At 43.5% G+C, this 21,127-nt stretch overlaps 2 protein-coding genes across 9 annotated transcripts in view; both read left to right on the top strand.

Annotated features, from left to right (window-relative positions):
- Positions 1 to 12,188, top strand: part of OSBPL2 (oxysterol binding protein like 2) — a 40,024-nt gene extending 27,836 nt beyond the window's left edge. For all 5 annotated transcript variants that reach the window (XM_069803850.1, XM_069803870.1, XM_069803878.1 and 2 more), the window contains 7 exons: positions 2,308 to 2,415; positions 3,725 to 3,814; positions 4,462 to 4,585; positions 6,499 to 6,627; positions 7,366 to 7,489; positions 8,169 to 8,259; positions 9,416 to 12,188. In XM_069803850.1, coding sequence (XP_069659951.1) covers positions 2,308 to 2,415; positions 3,725 to 3,814; positions 4,462 to 4,585; positions 6,499 to 6,627; positions 7,366 to 7,489; positions 8,169 to 8,259; positions 9,416 to 9,518 — 769 coding nt within the window. In that variant the 3' untranslated portion in view covers positions 9,519 to 12,188. The remainder of the gene's footprint in view (positions 1 to 2,307; positions 2,416 to 3,724; positions 3,815 to 4,461; positions 4,586 to 6,498; positions 6,628 to 7,365; positions 7,490 to 8,168; positions 8,260 to 9,415) is intronic.
- Positions 12,189 to 12,229: 41 nt separating this feature from the next.
- ADRM1 (ADRM1 26S proteasome ubiquitin receptor) lies at positions 12,230 to 20,854 on the top strand. Of its 4 annotated transcripts, none has more exons than XM_069803900.1 (10): positions 12,231 to 12,432; positions 14,234 to 14,444; positions 14,710 to 14,826; positions 14,907 to 15,030; positions 15,457 to 15,543; positions 17,815 to 17,896; positions 18,133 to 18,362; positions 18,677 to 18,834; positions 19,852 to 19,954; positions 20,629 to 20,854. In XM_069803900.1, exons 1-10 carry the CDS (start codon positions 12,263 to 12,265, stop codon positions 20,733 to 20,735), a joined length of 1,389 nt encoding a protein of 462 aa, XP_069660001.1. In that variant the 5' UTR covers positions 12,231 to 12,262; the 3' UTR covers positions 20,736 to 20,854. The 4 variants fall into 4 exon arrangements, with proteins under 4 accessions (XP_069660009.1, XP_069660001.1, XP_069660019.1 ...); XM_069803918.1 differs by lacking the exon at positions 12,231 to 12,432 and adding an exon at positions 13,176 to 13,246; XM_069803927.1 differs by lacking the exon at positions 12,231 to 12,432 and adding an exon at positions 13,229 to 13,252.
- The last annotated feature ends 273 nt before the right edge of the window (positions 20,855 to 21,127 follow it).

Below are 21,127 nucleotides of genomic sequence, written 5' to 3'. Positions count from 1 at the left end.
TAGTGGCACAAAGACTCTTGAGCTTTCCCAAGTAGGACACAAGGATGCACTAGATAATAGTTGCAGAAAAAGTATTCTGCAACTGAATACTTAAAGGTGCTTTTATAAAAGCTTTCCTCAGGCCTAATTCTGGGGTTGTTTTGAAATGTTGTCTTATGAACTTTCTAGACATTTGGTTTCAATAAAGAGTCAACTTGCCTGCCATATCAAGCATTGACTTTTCCTGTAGTTTCTTTTGAAAGTATAGTTTAATTTTCAAGCTGCTGGCATCTAATCTTCCAAAGCTTATAAAAGTATGAACTGGTCTTGGATATAAATGGTGATGGAAATAGAGGAAATTTCTTCTGAATGTAGAAGGAACTATGAATGTTAGTGTAGAATGCAGACATGACAAAAATTAAGTTTGTTGCTTGAGAGAGAGCCTTTATTTAGAAGACTATTAAAGTTCTTGCTCTGCCTAATCAAATTACAGGCACAGATTTACACTGGAATATAAATGATTAAAGCATTTATTTTAAATAATTGCTTCAAGTTAGCAGCAGAAGTTGAAATAAAATTTTGAGCCTCTCAGTGTTGTGATTCATACTATTCTGTTGGTTTGAGTAGTCGTGAGAACTGCTCAGGGCCTGAGTGAACAACTGTTTAGGAAGCAAAATTGCAAGTCAATGTTAAGCACTGCATTTATGTCAACCATGACTTAGTTTTCAAAACATACATCAGAAAACGCACTTCTTCCTCACTTCTCCAGCACAAGTAAGTATTTCAGTTTATCAGCACTGGCCATGAGTGTCTTGTGTTTTGTTTTATGCTATACAGCTTTTGGTGTCAAGTAGTTCATGAATAAAAATGTATGCTAAGGCTGGTGGGATGGATTTGGGGGGGTTCTGGTATTTTTTCCCCACTGAAAGAGTAGTCATTGTTCTAAAGTATGCTTGAAGACAAGTCACTGTGGAAAATAGTCAGACTTCAATGATCTGGTTTTTCTCTGTGCTGGAAAATGACAGACTGGTTGGAAACATTAAATAAGGGTGTTCTCTCCATACTTGCTGGAAGTAGAAGTTCAAGGCATTTGTTACAAAGAGGACACTGCTTGTTTTTGTAATTTTTTTGTATTAAAATAGAGTTTGCAAGCTTTCGTAAGATGGATTGATAGCCAGCTGGGTAACTTCAGCATTTCTTTTACCAGCATGGAAAGATGAGTGAGAATAGATGGCTTTGACTCTGCTGAGCTAGTGATAATAGGAAACTTGTTGTTTAACATTTTGATCACTTTTAGAATAATGTCTTTCAAGGATTTAGAATCTGCTAACTCATCTTTGTAAAGTTTTTCACAAAACATTAAAACCAAAATTAAACTAAGTGGAAATTTCTTCACTTCTAGGACTTATCCTTCTTCCCAGTAAATCTTTGGGAAAAAGATGGAGTTGAGTAATAAATTGGATTTTTACATGTCACGTTTACGAACCTTGAATATAGTGTTATCATGTCCTACCGGTGCTAACCAGCCAAAAGAACCCTAAAAACAGCCCCCCCCCCCCCCAATTGCCTTCAGTGACACTGGAGCAGGCCTCATACACCGATGTGGAAACTTGTGGCGTGATTGTGGAAACCACTTATGCAGTTTGCTGGCTCGTGTCACTCTCTTCAGATTCAAAAGCCTTTACCACTCAGTGTTTGTACAATGGAAAATTAAGTGGGTTAGTCTGACCAGCCCTTGAGGAGGAGTGTCTTCATGTCCGACCTTTGTCAGAACAGGTAGTGACTAACCTCTCTGCTAGAAGACTCAAATACTTACATTCAGTGTTTTTTTAATCACAAAAAGGTACTCTCTAGATTATGATAGAGGTTTACAAGAGTGAGCTTTAGGAAGAAGTTTACAGTGCTGCCATGGTAGTTGAATAGAAGATGCTGTTACACATGAGTTTGTCAGCCTGGTTCTCCAGCAAGTATTATATTTTATCACATAGAACTTTAAAAGTGCAAACAAAAAAGATTAATTCCTGGCCTGCTGTTTATGTTGGGCTGGAATTTGTAATCAAAAGCACAGCAACTGTAAAACTCACTATTTTAGCTCTGTGAGAAGGAAGAAGAATAAAGGCGGTATCACTGTATTAACTTGCACTAATGTTTAGATGCAACACATTGTTGGCTTATAAAGAAAAGTCTGTTTCTTTTCTGTTTTGAAGTTAACTGCTGGCTGTTCATAGGAGTGCTAAATATTGTGCTCTGCCGTGAACAGAATTGAAAACAGGCTTACATTCCATCTCAAACTCAAGAAAATTATTTCTTTCTCTATTTTCTTTACAGACATAATGAAGCTTACACATGGACAAATCCAACCTGTTGTGTACATAATGTAATTATTGGTAAACTGTGGTTAGAACAATATGGAACGGTAGAAATTGTAAATCACAGGTAATGCTAATTATGAAACTGAGGGTTGGCTTATAGGGACTGGTGCATGGTCACTTCTGTTACAAAGCAGAGAGTTTTGATTTTTGTCAAATTACATAGGAAGCTTTGTTTTGTAGGTCCAAAGTCTTGTCTCTTTCTTTTTTTTTTCCCTTCTGACAAATGCAAACTATTTGTTGGACTGAGCTTAGTATCATAGTAATATTAATGAAAAGGCACGGGGCTAGATGGCTTATGGGATACAAAGATTTTACATTTGTGAGTTACTTGTTCAAATTCAGCCTTATTGACAGAGAACAGAAATTAAATTTAACTCCAGAACCATTAAGTGGAATAATCGTTGGAGGCTTGCAGTGGACCTCTGTCATGTTGATTGTGATTTGGCCCTCTTTAGTTTTGAAAATAGAGAATGTCTTAAATTAAGGGTACAGCACAGAAGAATGACTGCAGAGTAGGATAACGTGAACTTCGAGCATGTCAATTGCTCTGCCAACTGCCTATATAAAAGCTTTTTACCTTATATAAAATGAATTACCTCTTGTAATGATGAGGGAGAGAATTTTGTGAAAACTGTATTACTTCTGCACATGTTTCTCTGTCAATAAATGGGAGCTTTAATCCAGCAGGGCTGCTGTTTTGGTACTTCTCATAGCATCAAATCTACAATCCTGTCTCCTATATTGGCACAGAAGACCCATGATGGTGTCTGTATGCTTTGTGCTTGACATAGAAACTTGGCCTGGTGCCTCACAGGGAGAAATGATTTACATCTACATCTCAGTGCAAGGAAGATGCTGAAATACAATGCTGGTTTATGTTTGTAAAATGTTTAGTTCAGAATTTTTGATATGCAATTTAGAGGTAACTTTTGAATGCCCTTAACTAGATTTTCCTGCGTAGGTCGTTTGTAAAAGTTATTTCTCATTGCATTTAGCTGTAAATAGGTATTAATCTGAAATGCAGTGTGTTAATAGTGTGGGTTAAGTAGTATGCAAGACTGCATTCCATTTTATTCCTAATACTTTTGATAAATTTTAGAAATACATGAAACTCAGAAGTATGGTCATGTTTTCAGTGGTCTTTCATGTGCACTTTGATTTCTTTTTTGTCCTTTTTGTGGAATTTTGAAATGTGTGCCTTTTTTAATGTCCTGGTCAAGTAATAAACCATAGTTAAAGAAAAATAATGATATAAATAACTACCCCCCAGCTAACTGTAACTGTATGAAGGAAAGCTAAATAAGGTAAAAAAGTAAACTTACTAATGTATTTAGGGGCTTGCTTCTTTAATCAAATACTTATTTCCTATACAGTACTGGAGATAAATGTGTCCTTAATTTTAAACCGTGTGGACTGTTTGGGAAAGAGCTTCACAGAGTGGAGGGATACATTCAGGACAAAAAGTAAGTGATAAAAGCCTCTTGGCCTCTCCGTTTCTGAGCACTGTGGCATTTCTTTAGTGCTGGCATAGTGACCACAACTGATGTGACTGCAAAGTTGCTGGCAATGCAGATCGTAACCCATTTCTCTTCTCTGTGTCAGTGTTAAACCCCTTCATTCTGGGATGATCATTTCAAGCATTATTAGAAAAACTCTCCAGTCTAGTCTTTGGAAATAAAGGTATCCAGGGAAAATGCAGAGTAGTCGCAACTGATTTCACTGTTGTACACTCACAAGTCCAGTCTTCAGTTTACAAAACCGGAAATATGGTAATTAGGAATTTTTAATCAACCTCAAACCTGTTTCGTGACTCTGAATCTCTATATTGTAAACTATTCGCTTTATTGGACCCACACTCATTTTAACAGTGGCAAAAGCATGTGACTAAGTCATGAGGATGTGTTCTGCAGGACCGGATGCCAGAAAGACTGGAATAAACTGAAACCTTTTCTTTGCGTTATCAAATAACTGACTTCTTAGAAGTATGCAAAGAAACATAAAATACAACAAAGTAGGAAGCTGCGTATTTAATATAGACTAGAATCTGCATGACTTGGCTTAGAAGGCTTTATAAGAAGCAAAAACCAAGTCTCCTCTGCTTTCTCTGCAGCAGAAAGAAGCTGTGCGTGATCTATGGCAAGTGGACAGAATGCTTATGGTGCACTGATCCCACTACGTATGAGACTTACAAAAAGAATGAAAAGAGAGGTGGTGAGCAGAAGAAATTGAAGCCGGTAAGGTTAAGGATTCTTTAGGGAGAAAAGATACTGGAATATGAGAAATTAAAGGAAAACATCTTCTTTACAGAAATGGTCAGGTGGTAGCGAATGGAGGGTTAAAACAGTCTGTCTTTTGGTGGGGGTCAGAGATGGGCAGTGTTAGTCCCATGAAAAGGCATTGCACTTTTAACTTGTGTAGACTTCTTTGTGAGCTGCTGGTATTGGAGAGAGCTCATAGAAATGCCAGAGATTTGTTAGAGAATGCATCAAATATTGACCCCCAAGCTGATGATGTCCATTCCTTGAATGAGGAAAGTGGCTCTACTGCCAACTCCAGATGTAAAAATATTAGGATTTGGGCTTAAAAAAAAAAAAAAAAAGTAATTACATGTTTTGAAGTTGGTTATGCTTTTTGGTGATGCAGCCTTTCAGAATTCATGAAGTAGATAGCCTTGACAACAAAGGGGTCTGGAAACATGCAGGGGTTTTTTGTCACACGTAAGCAGTATCAGGTGAGTTACTGCCAAAGCCTCAGTGTTATATGGAAAATGCAAAATGTTGTATGGTGAAGCAGAGGACTGTTGGGTTTCCTGATATCAACAGGGTCTTGCAGACCCTTGCTGTTCATTGAAAATGAAAATGATAAGTTAAACAGAAGCTAATCGCTCTTAGCGTTAAGAGGCTCAAACTTTTTTTTTAAAAAGTATTCACACTAGAAGAATCTAGAGCAGCAACAGGCCTTGCTTTTGCCTCTGGATTCTGTCATGTTACAGGCTTATATTTTGACTTCTTTTTTTTTTAATAATAAGGTTCTGTTCATCTTATGAAAAGCAACTCTCTCTCTCCTTCCTGTTGAATCTATATTTAGATGGTGAACTGTCTTAACAGTAAACCAGATGTTGACATGGAAAGTAGTCTAAAAGAGTGTTTAAATAATGCATATTCAAACCAAGTGATTGAAATTAGACTCTTAACCATATGGAGCTCTTTTCTAGTGTATAAAACAGGCCCTGTTTAACTTAATAGGGTATTTTTGAGTAAAATAAATGAGGCATGTCAGAGGGGGCAGAAAGAAAATAGAAGAGGAGTGGGAGTGAGGGGAGGGAGGAAAACTGTGTTACTATCACTCTAGGATGTTTCTGCCTCAAATTTCCCTTCCGGTTGTTGTGGTTTTAAATAGTTTCTCATGGTAAAACCCTCTGAAATTCTACCATGTAGCTGTCTGTGTCCAACAACAGTCAGATGCTCTCAGATTCTGAGAGCAGCCTCTTGAAGAATACTGCATTTGATTATATATATGCATTATAGCAGTGCATCTGGTAACAAAGGAACTTGGAAGGAAAGACACCGTATTTACAAACTTCAATACACAGTCTTCACAGTGAGAAAATTAGCAGTGATAATAGTTATTAGGATCTAGATCATAGGAAATCAGACTGAAACTGTTTTTTTAATTGCACATCCAAATCTTTTGCAAAAGATGAAGCAATATCCAAAAGAAGGCATGCCCTATTTATGTTTCTCAGGCCATCATGGGAATTGGTTTAAATTGCAGTCTTGGCTCATTTCAACCTGAAGAAGTAATAGTCATGTTAGGTGAAATAAAGCTATGGCACGGGATAGAAGGGAGGCTAGAGAAAAGATTTCCCAAAGACATTAATTTACTATTATTAATGTTTTTTTTTAAACAGACATTCAAGTTGTACATAGGTGGTGGGAGACTGTTCAGAGATATCAGCAGCAAGACACGATAAAAATGAGAGGAACAGTATACAGAGTGAGGAAAAGTGAATGAGGGGTGAGGCAGAAGTACAGGAGAGTGTTTAGTATCTCAAATTTGAACAAATTCTTCAACAGTCACTGTAGAACTCTAGATGAAACAGTCCAATTTCCCTTTGTTCCTCTGCCAAATATTATCTCTGTTTCAGAGTGAAGAAGTTATTAAATCTGAAAATGATGAGGCTGATGATATGCCAGAGGTTCAAGACACGGTGCAGTTCATACCAGGCAGTAAATTGCTTTGGAGAATAAATTGTAGGCCACCAAACTCATCACAGGTAACTGTTTCAATCAGTCTGTGTATTGCTATCACTAGTGGCTTACCCAAGGGAACATGAGTAATGTTCAAGGGAAACCTTGTTGAAGCATCTGCCCTTAGCATGTGTATTGACAGGCTCTGGCAGTTCTTGCTGCAGCAGTAAAAGTATACTACAGCAAGGTCTCTGCTTTGTTCCTGTGCTGAAAGCATCACTGCTGTGTTGAAGCTGGTAGAAAGAATGCATGCTCTGACTGCAGCTGCTTCAGTGTGAGTCTGGCGTCTTAGGTTAACCTGCCTGTGAGATCTTTGCACTTAGAGTGGCTAAAATACAGATACACTTTCCCTTCTGACCCTGCTGTTAGGAGGCAGGCTTCCAAAAAATGCAGTAACTGGGAAGCTGGATATGAACTTCAGTAGTTTCAACAAGACTTTTTGGTCTTTTAGACTTGGGTGTTTTTTTCATAAAAATCATGATGTTAAATATCAGATATAGAGGAAAATCTGTCTTGATACTCTGAAGCAAAGACTGCTTAAGAAATGAAAGGTGGGACTTCCATCCACTTCTGCCCTTCTTTGTCACTCCCCTCCAATGAAAAACCTAGTTTTGTATGAACCTAACCTTGCTTTCAGGGTAGCCAATGGGAGAAGGTTTGACTTGGTAATTTCTCTTGGAAGTTCCGTTGTATCCATTCGGTACAGGGAACCCAGTGCCACTTTGCCAAAATAACTTGTATGTTATCTTTAATTTGCTTTTAAGATGTACAATTTCACCAGTTTTGCTGTGAGTCTCAATGAGCTAGAAAAGGGCATGGAAGCAATATTAGCTCCCACTGACTGTCGGCTACGTCCAGATATCAGAAATATGGAAAACGGAAACATGGGTATGTGTTTGCTGGAGGAAGTACTTTCACATTCAGAAGTTTTGAGAGGGGGTGACTGAAGGGAGGTTGGTTGATACAGGAACATGGTCTTCAGTTTCTCATTCCCAGAGCAGCCTTAACTCTTTTTCATCCTGTGTTAATGAACATGCTTTTGAACAATGTATGATATTTGTTTTCCCCCAGAAAAGTCTGGGAGAGCAAATGTGTCTGAGGTGGATCCCAAGACTGCTATCCTATGTTACGGTGTATTTGCATGTTTGTTAACCTGGGGGGAACTGGCAGACATGCTCTCTTGCTCTGGAGTTTGTCTGGAAAGACATGTGGTGAACAGACATGCTCTGTTGCTCTGGTGTTTGTCAGGAAAAAACACATGGCCAAATAGTGAAAAAATCACTCTCTCTATTATGCCTAATCTAAGTTCTTTCCTGCTGTCTTGGTGCAGTGTTTCTGATAGATAAAACACCAAAATTTCAGTTTTGACTCTGTGTTTGTAGTAGCAACTTTTCTGAAATGACAGGGTTTTGTTGCCTGAGATTTTCATTGTTCAGTGGGATTGTGTACAGCAAATGCTTTCTCTTGCTTAAATGAACTATATTTCATTTCTCTGCAGTCTTTTCTGTTTTCTGCATTTTTGTCTCTATTTTGCTAAGTAACCAATTTCTCTTGAAATGTTTGTTAGATGTGGCTAGCAAAGAAAAAGAGAGACTAGAAGAGAAACAAAGAGCTGCTCGCAAGGAGCGTGCAAAAGATGAAGTGGAGTGGCACACACGGTAAGGGGGAAGGAAGCTGGGCGTTTGTTTAATGCTTGGAATGGTTTGGTATACTGCTTGAAATGTTTTTATTCAAGACAGCATTTGATTTTGTGTTTGATTTCCTGCGTGACAGTACAATTTGTAGTGTCACTTAAAGCATTTGCTGGGTCAACAAGTAATGTAGCTGGAAGCCAAAATTGCTGATTACTTTGTCCCGGAGAAATTATCTAATAATAAATGCTGAAACCTGTCGTAATTAACCACTGTGGTAATGCTGGATTTTTTTGGTTTTGTTTTTTAAAACCTACAAAGGTCATATTTTTTGTTAGAATGACTAAAATGTTAAGTCTCGCCTCTCTTTCAACCAATTCCTGTCCAGCTTTTGGCAGTTCAGTAAGACATTGCGGCCCTCTAGGGCCTTTTGTTTTCACACTCTTAGGACTTCTTGGCTTGAATACTTCAGAAATTGCTTTTTTGATTGCATATTCAAGTGACTTCTCAGTCATAGAATGCATCACGGAGTAATGTGTGGTTTGGCTCCTGCTCCTGCTGGTTGCTTTTCACAGATGCCAATGCTATGCAGTCAAGTGTATGCTCACGGCCAGTTACTGCAGGTGCTTCCTTCAAAGGCAAGAACTTTGGGATGCTCCTGTGATTTCATGAAATTCAGAAGAGAAAGCATCTCTCTTCCCAAAGCCTGGAGGAGCAGCTGCAGACTAATTCCAGTTAATGCCTTTGAAAATCTCTTCCAGAGAACATGAAATTGTTTTCAGTCAACGTGGCTAAAAAGTGAGCATCTGTTAATGTTCTGTGCAAAGTACAGCTCCATAGAACAAAACTGTTTTCTGTTTGCACAGGTTTACAAAAAGGATTGTGTAACTGATTTGGCATTCTTTTGAAGTAAAAATTAATATATGTAATCAATATATAATCTAGAGTATCAATGTTAGTTGGAATAGGACAGCAATTTTAAAATCCATTTCATACTCCTTGACTTTATGTAAAAAAAAAAATGTTAAAAGATGCTTTACAAGGTGATTTTTTTCTGATGAGAAATACCAGTGTATTTTTACAATGTTTTGTGAAAGAAGCAAAGTTGGGTTTTTTCCCCTATTAATAACTGCTCACTCTGCTTTTTTCTTTTACTGTTTCTTTCCTTTTTTTTTTTTTCCAGATGGTTTCATCAAGGCACTAACCCATACACTGGGACTTCAGATTGGCTGTACTCAGGTGGCTATTTTGATAGAAATTTCTCAGACTGTCCAGACATATACTGAAATTACAGAACCAATTGCTCATCTCATCTGGACATCTAGTTACTAGATTTCATTCCAAGCCAGTTACTCTGGTTATGTTGATAGCAAAAACCAGCTTTTCTAAGTAAATTTTAACAAAAATTCTATCGGTCAACAATCAAGGATTTAATTATCACTAACGTTGGATTGCCAAATATTTAAATACTGTTGCATTCTTTCCATAAAGCTGCACCTGAAATCATCATGTTTTCACTAATTATCAAAGGGACCTTTGGTTCTTCATTTTTTTCCCCCTAGTTTCTTTGTCAGGAAGATACGCTGTATCCGGTAGAGCACATAACATCCTTGAAAACTACGTAACTTAAATAAAATAGAGATAATATCCTTGTTACTTAGTACAATAGTGAAGAATCTGAAGTTTTTGGAACTCGGAGCAGGGATGAAAAGCTAATATGGTACCAACAGGATCAAATCTAGTACTGTCGATACTCCCCGTGAAGAGATGCATGTGAATTTCCATACGGTATGTAGCACTACGTGGGGACTGGAGCTCCTGGCCCCTCTCTCTCAATACGATTCAATAATGGAGAGACTCGGGGAAACAAAAACCAACCTGAGCTTCTCAAACTGTAGTTGTCTGTTAGAGTCTTCACAACTTCTGGACACTGTGAGCATTAAACTGTATACCTGTGATAAAATTACATAAAGCATACGTTAGGAGAAGGGAAGGGTGCATTAAACAGTGTGCTTTTTCTGAAGTCAAATGCTGTTCTTAAAATAGGAGAAGCTTCGGAAGCAATTGCAGGAATGTAGAGGTGGTTACAATGTAAAATATATTGCTTGCTACCACTTGGAGGCTTAAATCTTCTGCACTACCTTCGGCAGCTTTGGCACTATGTATGCTTCTAGACTAAACTTTTATTTGGAAGCACTTTGGTATGTATATCCACACAGGTTCATATTTTGGGGAAGTTTTGGTTTGCATGTTTTTCATTATTAGGTCATGTCTGTTTTGTATGTTGTGAAAAAGCAGAATCAACTTAAAGCTTTGGCAGAGTTATACCTATTACAAGTTTTCTGTGAGCATGTGATGTCAAAAAGTGGGATTTTTTTGTTCCATATCAAACCATCAAAGCCCTATAATACTGGAAATAATCAATTACTGAATTGATGCATTCATTTTCTTTCAAGTGGTACACTTCGGGGGGGGGTAAAGGGGGAGAGAGGCTTGAAAAATTAGGTCCTGTAATTAAAACTAACCCTGATGTTGCTTCTTTTATGAAAGTTTTTAATTGAGTAACCAGGCACAAACGGAGAGCGGCTACACTGCTATGAAGTTTACAGTAATTCAGAAATTGCTGGTGTTAAGCACCAGTAACTTGAGGAATTTGTGGAAGAACTGGAATGACTGATGTCCAAACACATCTGTGGTTTCATCCAAAGAGTAGGTTTTTGAAGGGCTTCTCTCCTGGCCACAGGATTAAAAAGCAAAAGAAAATGAACATACTCATGGAGAAACACTTTTGTATCAAATCATGCATCTGATGAGTGGATTAACTTTAAATTTGGGGGAAATTTAGTTGTTGTCTTCATTGGAAAAATACGAGAAGCTGTAAAACTTCAAGGCAGTAAGTAAAAGCCTAATCTGAAATGTGCTCGTGGCAACATTTTTCTGTTGCCAGATATGGTACTTTGTGCTGATTGCAAGTCTTTAGGACTCACGAGCTAGAGTTGGTAATACGGTGCAGACAATAAGTAGGGTTGTGTTTGTTCCTCGTAAGTGCACGGACACCTGACTTAAAAAGACATTGCTGATCCATATGGGACAGCATAAAGATACTTTTTATAAAAAACTGGACTTCGGTGACCGTGCTGGGCACTGTAACCCCCTTCCCAAACTTGCTGCAAGCAGCATAGGGAACCTTTTGTTAGGTGAGGATTGAAAGGATTTGTGTATTAAGCCAGTTTAACAGCTCATGGGAGTTTAAAACTTGCTTAAACTAAATACCATGTTTAATGCTGGAGTAGTGTTTTCAAAACAATACATATAGATAGAAATTGCCTGAATGGAAAAACTGTGGAGTAATTGCTAAAGAAATATTCTATTTATAAGAAGGAAGTGTACAGGTTAGCATCCCTCTCGTCTAAGTTATGATTTAAATTCAAAGACCTAAAGCCTTGTCATTTTGTGAAAGCATGAAAAAATTGTAACAACGTGTTTAATCCAAACTTCAGTACAGAATCTTCGTGGGATTTAAAAAGAAACGGGGAAGGTTTCTAAAGTAAGAACACTTCATTAGTTATGTCTTTACCCCCTTCTCCCCTTCCTTTAGTGTAAAGTTTTTAGTAGAATTTCAGATTAAGTTCCAAATCCATTCTTCTAATTTATTGTTCTTCATTGACGACACTTACAAAATACTTTCCCCTCACTGCCGACACATCTATGCTTGGCTAGCCATGGGACTCCTAATGCTCTGAAAGTGAAAAAGTTTTATTTTCGATGCAGATCTCGCCTCAGTAGTTTACGTGTCAAAACATGAATAACTTTGCACCTTTTGAAAGAATGTCACTTTTGTAACTTGATTAAACACTGTATATAAGATAACTGTGTTAGTATATGTTAATACAGCTATGTAGAGAAACCATCTAGAAAGAAATTATAATAAATACTTAATACCCTTTGGGCCTCTAGATGGTGACAGAGCGATTTTTGTGAGACTTTTGTACGGGGGCAGCTGTCTGGTAGGGCAAGGGGAGGCCTGGAGATGACCCTGGCTTTGTTCAGCCAGGTCTGGGTCTGGGCTTGGTTTTCGCCGCCGTGCCTCTTAGACGAAGATGTCTTACACCGGAGCTTCGACCGCCTCCCGCCCCGCCATCCCAGCTTTTTTCCCCAACCGCGGGTGGCCTCGGTCCCTTGGCAGCCCGTTGCCCTGCGGTACGTGGGGGCTGAGAAGCGTGAGGCCGTGGTGGCGATGGCGATGGATGTGGGGTTGGAAAGCTGCGGCTGCGGGAGCCCTCCCGCCGTGGGGGCCCGGCTCTGGCCCGACGGCGGAGGGTCCGGGCGTTAGCTGGAAGCCGGGGAGCGAGGGGGCTTGGGCTGGAGAAGGTGGTGGAAGGGAAAAACGACCGTCGCCGTGTGGCGTCTGCGTTGGTGTCTTCGAACTGGGAGCGGCGTGTTCGGACATGGGGCGTTCGTGTAATTATCGGTCCCCAGATTCATGCGGGCTGGAAGCACGTACCCTGAATGAACCCAGGAACACCAGAACTGATCAGCAGCCTTTAATAACGAAAAACTATTTTTAAAAACGCTGTTTTTTTAAAAACAGGACGAAGACTTGGGGCGGGGGGAGGCAGCCGCTCGCTGGGCCCCACAGAGCGGGCCGGCCCCGCCGGGCACCGGCACCGGGTGGGGGGTCTTCCCGCCTGGCGCCTTCCCTCACGACCGGCGGCGCTTCGGGGAACCCGGGTTCGTTCCTGTGTCACGTCTCTGATAACCCTCGCTGCCCCTCCCGGCGATCGGTGCCGGGGCGGGGGAGCGCCGCCATCTTCCGCCGCCGTGACACAGCAGGGCGCCTCGCACCGCCGCCGCTTGACTGACAGCCTCGCCGTCCAATCGCGCTCGGCCGCGGAGCTGGGGGGGGGTGGGGGGTGACCGTGCCGCTTTGCTCCGCCCGGCGGTGGGCGGGCTTCCGGCGCGCTGGGCAGGAAGAAGCGGGCGGCGCAGGGCCTGCGGGCGGCGGCGGCGGCAGGTACCGGTAGCGGCGGGGCGTAGGCGGGCCCGGTGCCTCCGCGGCTCCCGGCGGCCCGGCCCGCCGCCTGCCTCCGTGCTCGCTGGGGGCCGGCCCACGCGGGGAGAGCGGGGTCTGCTGCCGGGGGAGGCCCGGGGCGGGGGGGGGGGGGGGGAAACGGACGCGGCCCGGTGGCCTCGGGGCGGGGGGGGCGGCTGGAGATCGCGGCCTCCGGGCGGGAGGCGGCGGAGGAGGAGGAGGAGGCCGCGGGCGGCCTGAGCCGGGCCGTGCCGTGGTGCCGGCCTGCCCCCGCGGCCCGGCGTGCCGGCAGCCCCGGTCCGCTCCCGGTTTAGCGTGAGGGGCCGGGGCCGGTCATCCCTCGCGGCGGTGCCGGGTCTGAGCGGCCGGTACCGGTGGGTGCGCTCGGATCGGCCGGCGCCGGGTGGAGGGGGACGGACCGGGACCGCGGTTTAAGCGGTAGTGCGAGCTTGGAAACAACTGCCAAGTCATGCAGGCCGAGCGGTGTCCCGGCATTAACGGCCCGGCCCGGCCCGGCCCGCGGGGCCGGTGAGTGGTTTCCTCGGGAGAGGGGAGGGTGCCCAGGCGGGTCACCCGTGCGGGGGTGCGGTGGCAGCCGGCAGCCTGCCGTTCTCTGCCGGCAGGCTGAAGCGGGAGTCCCAAGACCGGCGTTCGAGCAGGGCTTCTGGTAATTAAAACGTCCCCGATCCTGTGAACCGCGATAGGAACCGAAGGAGGAAGCGGCAGGGGGACGGTGGTTCCGTTTTCCAGGACCTTGGCAGATAGGCTTCTCTTTATTAGGGGAGATCTGCGGAGCATCCTGTCTTCATCCCGGGTTCTGCTTTAGCTCTCGTGGATTGCCCTGAAACCCTGCAGGCAGCGAGACAGATTCCTTTTGTGGAACTCACTGGATAGAGATTGAAATTTGATATCGAGAAGAGAGAATATGGGAAGGTTTCTCACCACATCTGCTGCTCTCTCTCATTCCAGGATGTCATCGGGCGCGTTATTTCCAAGCCTGGTGCCAGGCTCCCGTGGCTCTTCGAGCAAATACCTGGTGGAATTTCGGGCAGGGAAGATGTCCCTGAAAGGCAGCACTGTAACCCCAGACAAGAGAAAAGGCCTCGTGTACATCCAGCAAACTGACGATTCCCTCATTCACTTCTGCTGGAAGGACAGGACTTCGGGCAATGTTGAAGATGTGAGTACGGTTTTGTGTTTCAGTGCTGAGGCGTTAAGTCGCGGTCTGTCTTGTCTTTGTTCCGCTGGTGCTGCTGAAAGAGCTTCTCCAAGACAAATTAGGGTGAGAACGCCACTGCGGCCTGACAGACCTGCGCTTTCAAATCCTCTCCGCTCTGAGGAGCAGATGGAGGAAGGTTTGGGGAGGAGGGCAGAGGTTTTGGGGAGGCTAAAAGGAATATCTGGGTATTTTCTCACACGCTTGTTCCTACTGCCCCGTTTTCCAGGATTTGATCATTTTTCCTGACGACTGTGAATTCAAGAGGGTACCTCAGTGCACTACCGGCCGCGTGTATGTATTGAAGTTCAAGGCGGGATCAAAACGACTCTTCTTCTGGATGCAGGTTTGTGGGAGGTCAATAACAAAAGGTCTTGGAACAAAATACTTCCAGTTTGACTCGTACCAAGAGCAACTTTCTTGCAGGAGCCGAAGACGGACAAGGACGAAGAACACTGCCGTAAAGTGAACGAGTATCTCAACAATCCACCAATGCCTGGTGCTTTGGGTGGAAATGCAAGTGGAGGCCACGAGCTCTCGGCGTTAGGAGGTACAGTCCATTCTCTGCTCCTTCATGTGAGAGGCTTTTTTTTTAAAAATCTGTTTTTGGAATAAGCACTTGTAGTTCCCTAGGAAGAAATTCCTGATGGCTGTGGAGGGTGAGTTGGGGACTATGTTAATACCAGAAGTGTAAACGTGCTCCCAGCAAAATAACTGTGCTGTTACAATAGGTGCAGGCTGAAAGTTAAGACTGCCAGAAGAAATCTCTCTTTGTTTCCAGTAGATTCTCTGGAGTCTTACCTCTTTATGAAGCCAAGTTGCATTTATCTTTTATGAGCATCATGAATCAGTAAACACTTGAAACTGTTTTTTCCATACAGAATGTGATGCCAATTAATCTCCTGCTGTTTGAGCCGGAGTGCTGTGAAAAAAAACTATGTGAATATGTTGTGTTTCAGAATGTTTTTGTTTTTAGGTGAGGGTGGCTTGCAAAGCCTTCTTGGAAACATGAGCCATAACCAGCTCATGCAGCTGATCGGACCAACGGGCTTAGGAGGACTTGGTAAAATGCTTTAATATATTTATGCCAAAATGGTATTTTCTCCTGCCAGGTTAAATCTTACCTGACAAAATTTTCAAGTAGTGCTATTGATTTGAATAGCGCTTCTTTCACGTGAGAAAGCAAGGCCCTGCCTCCAAGATGAGCTAAGGGGCAAAAAAAGGATGCAGGAAACGAAGGGTACCAGATTCTACACGGCACTCATCTTAGGGCTTGGTCTGCAAGGAACGGTTCTGCTCCTTGCTCCACTGAATCTTCTGCTTTTTTTTCCCCCCTTTTTTCTACCCCTCCTCTTCCTCCTAAATATTCACTGGAGCAGGGACTGAAAACCAGGGATTCGTTCCTGGTGAATGTCCCAGTTACTAAGCTGTGGAGTTGCTCGTGTTGTCTCTGGTCCAGTGAATATTTGTGTGCACAGTAGAAAGAGTTCAAGAGGAAGGTTGGAGCGTACCCACCCCACAGCACTCTCTAGTCAGAGCAGTGAGGCTCAGGTTAGGGCTTCCTCTCCTGCGCCACGCTGGGGAGAGCTTGAATCGCCGCGCTGTTTTTCGGAAGGGGATGAGAGGTGTCTTGGAGTCCCTGCTGTGGTCTGTTCTTAACGTTGTCCATGCTCCAAGCCCAATAGAGCATTTTCTGAGCAGTCAGACCCTCGAGTGGAAGTAGGCAAAGGAATGCTTGGCAGGTGGCAGTGACTAAGGTTCTGTGCTTAAGCTCCAAAGTCCATTTTTGCGGATCTAGCTCGCGTCTTTTTAGCTTCAGATGCAAATCTCATGTTGCTGGGATGTTCAGATGGAAATCTCTTGTTACTGTTGGAAGATTCTGGCTTTTTAGGATGTGTTTGGAAAAGATCTTCCTTCTTGAAGCTTCACGTGACTCCTGAGACTGTCTTCCTCTTCTTCTCAACACTTTTTCTCAGCAGCTCTTCTTTCTTTGCCTTTACATCTGGCCATAAGACAGCTTGTCATGAAGCTCACTACTGTAACGCAAAGACAACCATCTGCTTGCCGGCAAATGGTGGTTGTGGTGAATCTGTGTTGATTTCTTCCCCCAGTAGCGTCTTGTTCTTTTGCATCTGGTTTGCATCTCTCTCGGGACTCTGTCTTTATTGCAGAGCTCCTGCAACAAGGGAGCTTTCTTGCTCCTGGATAAACTTTCCTAGCAAGGACAAACAGAGTAGAGTAGCCTGTGGTACAGCCCGGTTAGCTTCACGCTGCCATTCTTGCTGCTGGGGAAGCTCTGTGGTTAGTGAACAGAAGTGTTACGGGCGTGGGCCCATAGGAGTGGGCTCTATACAAAGGAGGGAGCTGGTGGCTGGTGCTTGCTCTGACCTCCAGTGGTTTGCAGCTTTGGTTAATGACGTGTTTGCTAATGGAGCGCTGTCGTTCTGTCCTCTGCTTGCAGGTGGTTACCAAGAGGTGGGTGATGAATGCAGGTGCTTGTGTAGGGACGTGTATCTAATTAAACGTGATACAAGAAACCACTGGATGGGAAGCATGTGGTAAATGGAGCGTTTCGCTAGTGTGGCTCAAAGGAATTGTAGGGGGACAGTCAGTCACTGACTGCTCCAGTGGACCTAGAAGCCAGGCCTTTCCCCAGCTCTTCTTAGCTGATGTTCTTGATGCTGTGATAAGTCCTTGGTGGTTGGGATGTGAGGATGAAGGAGGCCGATTCTGATTTCTTTTGCATATGGTGGTTGGCTGAAAGGCCGAGTGTTGGTTTCCTGCTGCGTTTCCTGATCGCTGCTCTACTGGGAGCGCTTTGTTTGTGTGCGGGGTTGTCCTTACTTTGCCTACGAAGCGTTTAAGGACTCAGCTGGTTCTGCTGCTGCATCTCTGCGTTAGGTTTGAAGCTGCAAACCCCAGGTGTATGGGGAGACAGTGGTGGTGACTCAAAGGCTGACTCTGTAATCTTCTGCTGAGGGCCTTGGCTTTAGAGAAAAGCTGGATTTTGGGGAACCAGTAGATAGAAGAGAGGGCTGTGTTACAGCGATCGTGTATGGACGGCACAAACCTTGTGTACATCTAGAAATTGAGTCATTTCTAAGATGTGCAACTCTATAAGGCAGTTTTCTAATAGGGATGCAAAATCAGAAAACGAGAGCTGTTAATTTATAGAAGGGGGTGGGGGGGTTGGTCTGGGCTCTTTCACCCCCTCCTCCTTTATTTTAGCAAATAAAACCTTTCAGGTACAAGAGTGACCTCTCTAGAGCAGAGAGGTGCAAAAAACCTGAAGAAATAAATTTATAAACCTGTTCTTCTTTTATGTTTACGGAAGGTGGGCTGGGTGCACTGACGGGTCCTGGGCTGGCCAGTCTGCTTGGAAGTGGGGGACCCCCGACCAGCAGTTCATCATCAAGGTAGGACACCTGTCTGGTTTAGGTTTGTCATAGTTCTGTAACGTAAAGTTGCCACCTCTGTGGGAGGAATCATGGCCTACTGAGCAGGAAATATGATGGGAATTAAGACTGCTTATTATCTCTCTAAAATGAGGTGGGAGCTCTTCACGTTGTAAGGGCTTGAAAAGAAGCTTTTCAGAATACAAGAGGCAAAGCTGTTTTTTCAGGGAATTAATTATACTAATTATCTTCTCCAGCTCTCGCAGCCAATCAGCTGCTGTGACGCCATCTTCCACAACTTCTTCTACACGTGTAACGCCTGCCCCGTCCGTTCCTGCGGCTGCGTCTGTGACCAGTCCGAGCCCCGTACCAAGTTCGGGTAATGGAACCAGCTCAGCCACAAGCCCAACCCAGCCCATTCAATTGAGTGACCTTCAGAACATTTTAGCTACTATGAATGTGCCATCTGGAGCAGGAGGACAGCAAGGTAACGGTGTTCTGACCTGACAGCTGTTGGATCCAGGAGTCCTTTGGAGCTGTTTTACTGTCCTGTCCTGTTCCAAATTGCTTTGAAAGGTCTCTTAGATTTTTTGGGGGGGGGCTTCTTTTTTTCATTTGAATGCGGTTCTCGGTTGCTTCAAGAGTCTTATTCTCAATCCAAAACTGAGGGAGGGAGAAAGGATGCTTAGCAGTGTGCTAACTACGTTTCAGTACTCCTCAGACTAGATCATTTGGTTTACGTGACAAAAACATGGGGTTTTGTGCATAGTCTAACAGCCAATCCTTTATTTTTCTTCCTAGTTGACCTGGCAACTGTTCTGACACCTGAGATAATGGCTCCCATCCTGGCCAACGCTGAAGTTCAAGAACGGTTGATGCCTTACCTTCCCTCAGGGGAATCTCTGCCGCAGACTGCAGAAGAGATTCAGAATACCCTGACGTCTCCTCAGTTTCAGCAGGTAGATGCCTAGCTGTCATGGGAAGTGCAGTTCTCCTTCCCTCCTCCCCCACGTGGCATGATTCGCCTTGCCCTGCTTTTTCAGGTTCCTGACACTGTTCAGAGTAGGGAGTTGCTTAATAGAAGTGGGAAGGAGGAGGAACATGGTTTAATGGAGCACTAGTTCTTCCTTCCTGCAGTCACCTGAGGGCAGATCGGAATGTGGTTTACTTTTTTTTTTCCCTTTTGGAATTGGGCTTTACCTTTCTCTTTATTACAAATGCTCTCTGGCAAATGACAGGAGTAGTAGCAAATTTGTTATTCCCCATCAGAGAGTGGCTTGTCAGCAGTCTCCTTAAAGATCAAGTGACTAAACATATGGAAGGGAAGAGAACAGATGCTGATGTTGACAGCACTACATCCCTTGTTCTTCTTGAAACACTAGTACTTAATTCCAGGAGCGTCTGTGGATGATTAAAGCTGAAGTGTTACAGGCCAATTTGAACTAGTTACACTGATTGATTTAAATTTGTCAATTTGCAAAATTTCAGTGGCTAAGATGACTGTTTTTAGTTTAAACTACAGCAGCTCTTTTGTGCAGGCAAGACTCGGAAGCGAGGGGTGTTTTTAATTGGTGATTTGATGAGAGTATCTGCCTCTAGATAAAAGTTTAAGTTGTTGTCCATGCAGTAAACCAACTGGAGGTTATGTCGCTGTGGTTTGGTGTGTTGCTCAGTCTAGCAGGCTTACCAGTTTGTGCTTACTGGCATCTAGCTGGTTAAGAGCAGACATTGTTCCCGACTGCAGAATCCGCACAGGGCCTGTGGTGTAGCGGCATTTTGAAGCCAGCCCACGGCATTTTGAAGCCAGTCCACAGCGCAGTAGTTGATCCAGGAGAGTGGCTGCTCCCAGGCTGGCCGTACGGTCACCGTGCCGGAACCGCACTGCTCTCCTCACGCGGGTATCGCACAGTAGCCACCTGATGCTGGAGAAACGTGATGCAAACATTTTTTTTGACGCTGTTGACTCCGATTCACAGGCATTGAGCATGTTCAGTGCTGCCTTAGCTTCAGGACAGCTTGGCCCACTAATGAGTCAGTTTGGCTTACCCGCAGAGGCAGTAGATGCAGCAAATAAAGGAGGTAAGTATTGGTGCTGTTGGGAAAATGATGAAGTGGTTTGTTGGGGTGTTTTTTGTGGTTTTTTTTTTTGTGTGCCATTGAATATGGAATGTAATGATTAGCTGCTGAGTAACTGTCAGTAGCTGATTCTTGCACTGTTCTTTTTTACACTGAAAAGGCGACTGCCTCAGGTGTTGTCCAGCAGACACAGCGTGATGTCATATGTGCATTTAGAGAAGTCGGGGTTCTGCAAAGAGATGTGCTGAGCAGCCTTGGCATTGTTTCTTGCTAGAGATGCCAAAGGCTCTGGAGATGTCAGTGTCCTTGTTCAGGAATGCCTTTTTTGTGGGAGTCTTTTAAAGAGTAATTTCAAATAAGTAAGTGCACAGCTGTGGCCTGTAGCACTGGGGCGAGGGGGTATCTGTTTTCCCTGATGAGCTTTTAGCATCCATTCCATGACTGAAGTAATTCTGGTCTTAGGCTGCCTGCACACAGAGTTAAAGAGCAGAAAACGCTGGCTGTGTCAGGGAAATCCCAATGGGTGTTATAAAGGAGTGTTAAAATTTTCTTCCTTGCTAACAGATTCTTACTAAAGCAACTGTTTATTTTCCAAGTAATGAAGCTTAACCTCATGTGGGCAATGAACTCCATTCCAGAAAGAGCAAAGTGAAATAACTAATGTGTTTAACTTCTAGATGTAGAAGCATTTGCCAAAGCAATGCAGAACAGTGTCAAGTCAGACCAAAAGGAGGGAGACTCTAAGGACAAGAAAGACGAAGAGGAAGATATGAGTTTAGATTAAGTTATTTGCTCTTCCTTACAGATATTCCTAGATACTAACTTAAGCAACTGCAGTAGGATTACTAACTTCATATTATGCTTATATAAATCTACAAATAAAGGAATTTTCTTTATCTGCCATACTGTTCTTTCTCAGTCTATTTAACATGCACTTAAGCAGTACTTGCTCTTTATGTTGAGTTGCTTACTGTTCAGTTTTGATGCTTTTGATATCAGGCTAGACTAATTTTTCTGATTTTTTCCTTGTGATAAGTGTTGAGCCCATGATTATAGGAGTAGCGAGCATCTCAAGGACATACTGCTGACTGCCATCCCGTTTTGGGCCCACCAGGTTGCGATCTGTAGGGCTGCCAGCTCACCCAGTCCTTGTCCCACATGTACTGCTGCAAGGGT

Source organism: Haliaeetus albicilla, chromosome 2 (assembly GCF_947461875.1).
Source record: "Haliaeetus albicilla chromosome 2, bHalAlb1.1, whole genome shotgun sequence".
NCBI lineage: Eukaryota > Metazoa > Chordata > Aves > Accipitriformes > Accipitridae > Haliaeetus > Haliaeetus albicilla.
This window is presented reverse-complemented; position numbering and strand designations above follow the sequence as displayed.